The sequence below is a fragment of the Stomoxys calcitrans genome, chromosome 3 (assembly GCF_963082655.1).
Source record: "Stomoxys calcitrans chromosome 3, idStoCalc2.1, whole genome shotgun sequence".
Lineage (NCBI taxonomy): Eukaryota > Metazoa > Arthropoda > Insecta > Diptera > Muscidae > Stomoxys > Stomoxys calcitrans.
This window is the reverse complement of record NC_081554.1, coordinates 190,980,734-190,990,644: the sequence shown is the minus strand read 5'-3', so window position 1 is coordinate 190,990,644 and position 9,911 is coordinate 190,980,734. Positions and strand designations below refer to the sequence as shown.

The following is a 9,911-nucleotide window of genomic DNA, read 5'->3' as shown; positions in this document are numbered from 1 at the left end:
ACAGACGGACAGACAGACGGACAGACAGACAGAAGGACAGACAGACAGAAGGACAGACAGACAGAAGGACAGACAGACGGACAGACAGATAAAACGACAGACAGACGGACGGACAGACAGACAGATGGATGGACAGACAAAAAAACGGACGGACAGACAGAGAGACAGAAAGACAGACTGACGGACAGATGGATGGACAGACAGACAGACGGGAAAACTGACGTACAGACGGACGGAAAAACAGACGGACAGACAGACGGACATACAGACGGACAGACAAAGAGACGGACAGACAGAGAGACGGACAGACAGACGGACACACAGACGGATACACAGACGTACAGACAGAGAGACGGACAGACAGACGGACAGACAGACAGATGGACAGACAGGCGGACAGACAGACGGACAGATAGACGGACAGACAGACCGACAGACAGACAGACAGACGGACAGACAGACGGACAGACAGACGGACAGACAGACGGACACACAGACGGACAGACAGACGGACAGACAGACGGACAGACAAACGGACAGACAGAGGGAAAGACAGACAGACGGAAAAACGGACGGACAGACAGACAGACGGACAGACAGATAAAACGACAGACAAACGGACGGACAGACAGACAGACAGACAGCGCTTAATTTTCACCACGGGGTCATTATGGACCATCTGTGAAAATTTCAAGAAAATCGGTTCAGCCGTTTCTGAGTCTATAAGGAACACACAAACATACAAACAGACACAAATTGATTTTTAGGTATAAGAAGAAAATGTGCGATAAAAATATTTCTCATGAAGCTTTCGATCTAAAATTTGCATTATAGTCTTCTAGGGGATAAAAAACACTATTTGAGGTATAGCTCCCATATAGCTGTACCGCCCGATTTCACCTATTTTGAAGGGTTTTACAGTATTTTCCAGCAAATGTCGCTGTAATTCAGCATTTTGAACATCTCAGAGACACAGCTCCCATATTGCGATACCGCCCAATTTCACCTATTTTTTACGTTTTGACCGTATTTTTTAAAGAAATGTTGCTTTAATTTGGCATTCTGGCTTTTTAGAAAGTAATGGTCTATGTTTTGATATTTCCAAAAGGTAAATATGTACATTAGCATGACCGGGTTCGAATCCTGGCGAGACCATCAGAAAAAAACATTTTTCAGCGGTAGTTTTCCCTCCTAATGCTGGCGACATTTGTGAGGTACTATGCCATGTAAAAACTTCACCCTAAAGAGGTGTCGCACTGCCGCATGCCGTTCGGACTCGGCTATAAAAAGGAGGCCCCTTATCATTCAGCACAAACTTGAATCGGGCAGCTCTCATTGATATGTGAGAAGTTTGCCACAGTTCATTAATGGAATTACATTAGCCATATATAAACCGTTCTTGGATATTGAATTCTTGAGCCATTAGAGGGCCCAATTCTCATCCGATTTGGCAGAAGTTTTGCATGAAGTGTTTTGTTATGACTTCCAATTACTGCGCTAAGTGAGGTTCAAATCGGTCCATAAACTGATATAGCTGCCATATAAACCGACCTTGGATCTTGATTTCTTCCGCCACTAGAGGGCGCAGCTCTCATCCGATTTGGCTGAAATTTTGTACAAAGTGTTATGTTACGACTTACTGTGCTAAGTATGGTTTAAATCGGTACATAACTTGATATAGCTGCCTGGTTCATATGGCAGGTTTATGATCTAGGTTTTTGACTTTTTTAACCTCTAGAGGGCGCAATTTTTATCCAATTTGGCTTTAATTTAGTACAAGGGCTTCTCCCATGACCTTCAATATATGTGTCTGATATAGCTCACATATAAACCGATATCCCGATTATGCTTTTTGAGTCTCTACAAGGCGCAATTCTTATCCGAATGGACTGGAATATTATCCAATGACTTCTGCTATGGTCTTTAACATTCAATTCATTTATGGTCCGAATCGGAATATAACTTGATATAGCTCCAGTAGCCTAAAAATTCTTATCCATTATACTTTGTTTGCCTACAAAGAGATACCGGGAAAAAAAACTCGACAAATGCAATCCATATAGGGTATATAAGATTCGGCCCAGCCAAACGTAGCACGCTCTTAATTGATTTTTTTTTTAATTTTTTATTTCCAGCCCTAACTTTACACTCTCTTACAAAAAATGGCTCCTTTGAAATCAGCCAATTCCACCACATCGTGTTCTCTACTAGAACCCGTGAAACTAATGGCCTCGCAGGAAAGTTTATGCGATATCAAGCCTCTAACTATACCGGAGTATTTTCGTGAATGCTGTCAAAAATTTCAAGACTATCCGGCGTTAAGTATTGAAACCAACGACCTTGAAGATGGAAAGAACTCATGGCGCACAGTAACCTATGGAGAGTATGAAAGACATGTAGAGAAAGCCGCATTGGCTTTGCTTTATCTGGGGGTGGGACAACGTACTTCGGTGTCTGTCTTGGCAAACAACTGCCCCGAATGGTTTTATATTCAATTGGGGGCCTTGCGCATAAATGCTGTTGTATCTGGAATTTATACCACCAATTCAGCGGAGGCTGTCTACCATGTACTCTCAACTTCAAAGACTTCTGTAGTGGTGGTGGACGATAGCCTGCAATTGGCCAAAGTGCGTGAGATCAGAGCACGTTTGCCAAATTTGCGAGCTGTGGTGCAATTGTTTGGACCCTTTGATTTCAAGGAAACAGAACAATGTGATGGCTATTATCGTTGGCACGATTTGCTGGAGCTAAATTTTAACAATGAACAAAAGGCAGAATTGCTGCTGCGTGAACGCAATGTGGCGCCCAACGAGTGTGCATTGCTGGTATACACGGTAAGTAAAGCATGCTGCCATTTGGTGTTTGACTTTAAGTTGTTTTTGTGTTTCTTCGTTTTTAGTCCGGCACAGTGGGCCTGCCCAAGGGTGTCATGGCTTCACATGATGCTATACTCTTCTGCCTGCAAGTTTTATTGAAGTCTCAGAGAAACCTACATCACTGTAAAGAATCGACGATATCCTATTTACCCCTCAGCCACATTGCTGCTCAATTCTTTGATGTGTTCATGAGCATGGGTCTGGGGGCCAATGTTTATTTTGGCGATAAGAATGCCTTAAAAGGTACCTTGGGCAAAACTTTGGTAAAGGCCAAGCCCTCATGGTTCTTTGGAGTTCCCCGAGTATTTGAGAAGCTTAACGAACAAATACTGCAAATGGAGGCCAATCTATCCAATATGGAGAAAAGTATAAGGACCACAGCTAGAACGGTAATGATGCAGTACCATTTGGATAAAATGGCAGGGTAAGAAAAACAGAAAATTGAAAAAAATAATGGAAAATGAATTTTGTTACTGTTTTGACCATTTCAGCAAACCCAGTTCCTATCTAAGATATTGGTGGGTCTCAAAGTTCACTGGTCGCATAAAAGAGTCCCTAGGCTTGGAGCGCATCAAATTGTGTATGACTGCCAGTGCTCCCTTGTCGCTGGAATTGAAGCATTTCTTCTTGGGCTTAGATTTGCCAATAACAGAGGTCTTTGGCCTATCCGAGACTTGCGGAGCGGTCTTATACAATTTTGATTTGACCAACCTAGAGACTTGCGGCAAACCCCTCAAAGGTATAGAAGTGAAACTTCTCAATGCCAATGAACAGGGAGATGGTGAGGTAAGAATCACCATTTCATAGATTACAACCACAGAAATTCCAATAATCGCTTCTTATATAGCTTTGCATCAGAGGTCGTTGCAATTTAATGGGCTATGTCAATGAACCGGAAAAAACTGAGAAGGCCATAAGCAGAGATGGTTGGTTTCTAACCGGCGACATGGCCTCCATAGACCACGATGGTAATGTCTACATTAATGGCCGGCTTAAGGAAATAATTATTACAGCTGGAGGAGAAAATATACCCCCAATTTATATTGAAAATATAATTAAAAAGGAGTTGCCATGTATTAGCAATGACCTGGTTGTGGGTGATCGGAGGAAATATTTAACAGTGCTATTAACATTTAAGGTGAGTAGGGGTAGGGGGTAACTTGAATTCAGAACAATAATGAGCACTAAAATGAGAACTTGGGAGTGAGTTTCAAAAAACTCCGGACTGGACAACAACTATACCAAAGACTTAAATCAATCCCATTATAAAATTTTGAGAGTCTGACCGGGCATTGTTACTTGTTTTCAAACGAAAACCCATTTCTGATCACAAATTATTTTTGTAATTTTTTCCCCAGACTGAAATCCATCCCACCACTGGCTACCCCTTGGACAATCTACTTCCCGAGACCAAAGAATGGTTGGAACAACTAGATTTGCATTATACCCAACTCTCCGATTTACTTGGCGTTAAACTGCCCGAAAATCTCAAAGAATTTGATGCCTGCAGCGTTGAAGTAAAATTGGAGGAGAAAGTTCAACAGGCTTTGAAGCAGGGCATAGCCAGATATAATCAACAGGCTATATCAAATGCTCAGAAAGTTCAATATTTTACAGTGTTGCCACATGATTTTACTTTTGCAACCGAAGAACTAGGTGAGATATTGCGGGAGAACAATAAAAAAATATTTAATAACAATTTTATTTTTCCTTCATTGCAGGACCCACTCTGAAGACGCGACGAAATGTTATCATTGAAAAATATGCCAAATTAATTGATAAAATGTATGTTTATTGATAAATGGTTGATGTCCGTTATTTAAGTTTTGTATATAAAATTTATAGGATTAATAAAATTAAGTAAAACAAACAAAAGTGTGCTAAGTTCGGCCGGGCCGAATCTTATATACCCTCCACCATACTATAACAGTTGTTTGAAGTCATACCAAAGCAACATATGCAAAATTTATTGCATTCTTACTACAAATCGGACAAAGATATATATGAGAGCTATATCTAAATCAAAATTTCTACAATTTCAATAGGCTTCTATAGGCCGAAAACATGTTCGTACCAAATTTGAAGACGATCGGATGAAAACTGCAACCTGTAGTTTGTATACAAATAAACAGGGACAGACGGACAGACAGATGGACATAGCTACATCAAATCAGAAACAGATTCTTAGTCGATCGGTATACACGCCAATGGTTCTATATCTCTTCCTTCTGCACTAAGTTTCAATACCCTGTACCACAGTAGTGGTGTAGGGTATAAAAATGCAAATTTTGCCCATGAACATTTCACTAAGGAACAGAGGCTAAATTCGCACATATCAATGAGTGCAGTCCAATCCAAATTTAAGCTCAAGGATAGGGGCGTCCTTTTTATAGCCGAGTCCGAACGGCATGCCGCAGTGCGACACCTCTTCGGAGAGAAATTTTTACATCACATTGTACCCCACAAATGTTGCCAGCATTAGGAGGAAAAACAACCACTGAAAAAGGTTTTTTTTTCTGATGGTCTCGCCAGGATTCGAACCCGGTCATTCGGCGTCATAGGCTGACATGCTTACGTACATATTTACCTTTTGGAAATATCAAAACATAGACCATTACTTTCTAAAAAGCCAGAATGCCATATTAAAGCGACATTTGTTAGAAAATATGGTCAAAACGTCAAAAATAGGTGAAATCGGGCGGTATCGCAATATGGCAGCTGTGTCTCTGAGATGTCCAAAATGGTGAATTACAGCGAGATTTGCTGGAAAATACTGTAAAACCCTTCAAAATAGGTGAAATCGGGCGGTACAGCTATATGGGAGCTATACCTCAAATAGTGTTTTTTATCCCCTAGAAGCCTATAATGCATATTGCAGATCGAAAGCTTCATGAGAAATATTTTTGTCGCACATCTTCCTCTTATATTTAAAAATCAATTTGTTTTTGTTTGTATGTTTGTGTGTTCCTTATAGACTCAGAAACGGCTGAACCGATTTTCTTGAAATTTTCGTTGTGAAAATAGGGTACTACATTTTTTGATATTTGAAGGGGGGGCGGACCCTCCCCTTACCCTAATTTTCAGAAACACCAGATCTCGGAGATGGGTGATGCGATTTATGCGAAATTTTGTGTGCTTACCCTAAAAATAAAAATTTGGTATCCAAATTTCGGATGGGGTACCTAGGGGGGCCGCCCCACCCTAAAACCTACCAAACGTATACTTACCCCAATCACGACAATATGGGATTCAAATGAAAGGTATTTAAGAGTAGAAAACGTATCTGATATCCAATTGTCGGACCAAGTGTTTGGGGGACCACCCCAACCCCCAAAACACCCCTAAATCGGCCATATTTATCGACCATGGCAATATGGGACTCAAATGAAAGGTATTTGCGAGTAGAATACGAATCTAATATCCCAATGTGGGACCACGTTTCTGGGGGTCCACCCCTTCCCCAAAACACCCCCCAAAGAGGACTTATTTACTGACCATGATAACATCGGTCTTAAATAAAAGTTATTTGAGTGTAGAATACGAATCTGGTATCCAACTCTTGGACCAAGTATTTGGGAGGCCGTTCCTCCGAAAAACCTCACCCCAAGAGGACAAATTTACGACCATAGCAATATGGGGCTCAAATGAAAGGAGTATAGCACGAATTTGATATCAATTTTAGGGAAAATGTCTATGTTGCCACTCCAGACTCATAACACCACCCATATAGGAAGTATTTGCTGACCATTGCAATATGGGGCTCAAATAAGGGGTGTTTTAAAGCCAAACACGAATCTGACGTATGCTTTCATGGCCAAGTCAAAGAGTGGCCGCTCCATCCCCCAAACCGGTCATGTTTGCCGACTATGAAAATATGGGGCTGAAATTAAAGTTATTTGGTAGTATACCACGAATCTGATATCAACTTTCGGGACCAACTGTCTAAGGGACGTCCCACCGATATAACAACCCCCAAATAGGACGTAATTGCTCACCAAGACAATTTGGGTCTTCAAGGCAGTGGAGCTCGATATTGATAGTTTTTGGGGCCCATACCTCAAACCGGACATATTTGCTGACTTTTGCAATAAGGGGTTTAAATGAAAGGTATTTCGAATTTTCAAATGAATGAATAGAGAACGATGCTGATATATTTTCAGGGCTTAGTGTTTGGGGGAACACCCCATTCCCCAAAACTTCCCTAAATCGGGCATATTTACCGACCATGTCAATATGGGGCTCATATGAAGGTATTGGGGGGTAGAGCAAGAATTGATACCCACTTTCGGGACCAATTTTCTGGGGGTCTACCCCTTTCCCAGAATACCTCACAAACAGCAATTTTTTACTGACCATCGCAATATGGGGCTCAAATAAAGATATTTGGGAGAAGAATACGAATTTGACATCCAAATGTAGGACCATATATTTACGACATCACCCCTTCCATAAAACAGCCCCCAAAGGGTAAAAATGTTTCGACCATGCCAATATGTGGCTCAAGTGAAAGGTTTTTTCGACCATGCCAATTTTGGGGCCACGCCTCATCGTGTAAACTCCCCTAAACCAATAGCAATATGGGGTCTAAATAAATGGTATTTGAAAGAAGACCACGATGCTGATATTTTTCAGGGCCAAGTGTCTGGGGGACCACCCCACCACCTAAAACACCCCTAAATCACATATCATGAGAATATCGGTCTGAAATAGTGAAACTTAGTGAAACTTAAATTCGTAGACCAAAAAGGATCATATGGGATTCAGACTGTAAGTCAAGCGATATACTATTTTCGTAGCATGGTATTTCACTAAAAGATCTTTAATTGTCGAAAATAAATATTCCAAGGAAACTTTTGTTCCATATGAAGTAAAAGAAGGCGCAGCGGAGCGGGCCCGGGTCAGCTAGTTCCCATATAAGCCAGACCACAGTGGGATGTGCCAACAAGACTCGGCGCCGTCACATAACGCACCTGTAAACTAAAAAAAGTGAAAGTAAAAAGGCTTTAAGTTTGTCCGAGCCAAACTATGGATATCCACCACCTCGGATATATATGGAAACCACCTATCGTCATAATCCGGTTAAAATTGCATAATTTATGCCCCCATAGCTGCTATATCGAAATATGATGCGATTTGGACCAAATTCGGTCCAATTTTGTAGATCAAAATATTGTTTTTTTGGTAGCTATATCCAAATATATACCGATCTAAAGCATATACGACACGGATGTTGAAAATCCTAACATAAGTCACTGTGTCAAATTTCAGCGAAATCGAATTATAAATGAGTCTTTTATGGGCCCTAGACCTTTAATCGAGAGATCGGTCTATATGGCTGCTATATCCAAATCTAAACCGATCTGATCCAAATTGAAGAGGGATGACAAAGGGCCAAATACAACTCACTGTACCAAAATTTCGGCGGAATCGGACAATAAATGCGTCTTTTATGGGCCCAAGACCTTGAGATTCGGCCTATATTGCAGCAATATTCAAATCTGGACCGATTTGGGCCAAATTGAAGACAAATGTCGTAGACCCTAACACAACTCACTGTCTCAAATTTTGCCGACATCGGACAATAAATGCGCCTTTAATGGGTCCAAAACCATAAATCGAGAGATCAGTCTATATGGCAGCTATATCCAAATCTGAAACGATCGGAGCCAAATTGAAGAAGGATATCGACTGGCATAATACAACTCCCTGTCCCAAATTTTGGAGAAATTGGACAATAAATGCGCCTTGTATAGGTCCAAAACCTTAAATCGAGAGATCGGTCTATATGGCAGCTATATCCAAATTAGGACCGATCTTGGCCAAATTGCAAAAAGATGTCCAGGGGCCTAACAAAACTCCCTGTCCCAAGTTTCGGTGAAATCTGACAATAATGCGCCTTTTGTGGGACCAAGACCTTAAATCGAGAGATCGGTTTCTATGGCAGCTATAGGCAAATCTGTACCGATCTGAGCCAAATTGAAGAAGAATGTCGAAGGGCCTTACAAAACTCACTGTCCCAAAATTTGGCAAAATCGGATAATAAATGTGGCTTTTATGGGCCTAAGACCATAAAACGGCGGATCGGATCGATGTAGCCTATCTTCGAACTTAACCTACCTATGGACAAAAAAATTATCTGTGATTTGACAAAATTAATATACCCCCATCCTTCGGTGGTGGGTATGAAAATCATATTCCGCACTTCATTTGGGCCACAATTCTTGTCCAATTCGCCAGATGCCAATCCGACGATCTTTCCTCTTTGGACCACTTTCGAGAGCAAGGTAAGGACTAAAATATATGCCCGTATGGATGCGTTGAAAGAATCCATTGTAAAGGACTAAATGGGCCAAAATACCGGCAGATTACGTTCGTGCAGCTGGCAATTAGTTTCTTTAACGACTCGGAACAAAAGTTATTGTAAAACGTATTCATATCGAGCAAAAGGGAATGGTTGAAAACCTAAAGTTATTTCCACACATTTTTGTACTTTGAAGCAATAACAAAAATTTGTAAAAAAAAATTGGTCGCTTGAATTGCAAACACTTCCTGTCAGCTACCCGGTTAATCTAATTAATACGCATCTTTATACCCACCACCGAAGGATGGGAGTATATTAATTTTGTCATTCCATTTGCACACATCGAAATATCCAATTCCAATCCTATAAAGTACAGATATGTAGGAACGTGTCTAGCGACTCGCACCTATCGAGAACATAGGATGCGCGCCACGGACATAGACAGACTCGTGTAAATGAGTAATCAGTAGTGAAAAGAGCGAGAATTGAGCTCTGCAGTCAGTCGTTCGCTGTGTGTCGTCTAAAAAGCATCTAAGTAAATCTCGCTTGCTTGAATTTGTGCATTATCAATAAACTGCATTAATTGGTTGGGCAGTGCGATATTGAAGGAGTGTTTCACTAAAACCCACTCTCCTACAAATTGGGGGCTCGTCCGTGATGAATTTTGTTCGCCCTTAACGAATTTGGTGTTTGAATGTGAAGTAAATTGCAAAGAACATTAACAGAAAACTAAA

At 41.0% G+C, this 9,911-nt stretch overlaps 2 protein-coding genes across 2 annotated transcripts in view; both read left to right on the top strand.

Annotated features, from left to right (window-relative positions):
• Positions 1-2,138: 2,138 nt before the first annotated feature.
• On the top strand, positions 2,139-4,726 carry LOC106080507 (long-chain-fatty-acid--CoA ligase heimdall). The gene is made up of 6 exons (XM_013241899.2): positions 2,139-2,834; positions 2,900-3,300; positions 3,368-3,662; positions 3,724-4,014; positions 4,235-4,532; positions 4,598-4,726. Exons 1-6 carry the CDS (start codon positions 2,163-2,165, stop codon positions 4,672-4,674), a joined length of 2,034 nt encoding a protein of 677 aa, XP_013097353.2. The 5' UTR covers positions 2,139-2,162; the 3' UTR covers positions 4,675-4,726.
• Positions 4,727-9,693: 4,967 nt separating this feature from the next.
• The window catches only part of LOC106080492 (long-chain-fatty-acid--CoA ligase heimdall), a 33,057-nt gene continuing 32,839 nt past the window's right edge, over positions 9,694-9,911 (top strand). The window contains exon 1 of the mRNA XM_013241873.2: positions 9,694-9,878. The gene's annotated coding sequence lies outside the window, so the exon portion shown is untranslated. The remainder of the gene's footprint in view (positions 9,879-9,911) is intronic.

What these genes read in the sequence shown, in the direction of transcription:
- LOC106080507 (XM_013241899.2), top strand. Translation starts at nt 2,163, where the DNA reads ATGGCTCCTTTGAAATCAGCCAATTCCACCACATCGTGTTCTCTACTA. An exon ending in GTGCATTGCTGGTATACACG is followed by an intron (nt 2,835 to 2,899) that starts GTAAGTAAAGCA and finishes CTTCGTTTTTAG; the next exon opens with TCCGGCACAGTGGGCCTGCC. An exon ending in CATTTGGATAAAATGGCAGG is followed by an intron (nt 3,301 to 3,367) that starts GTAAGAAAAACA and finishes TGACCATTTCAG; the next exon opens with CAAACCCAGTTCCTATCTAA.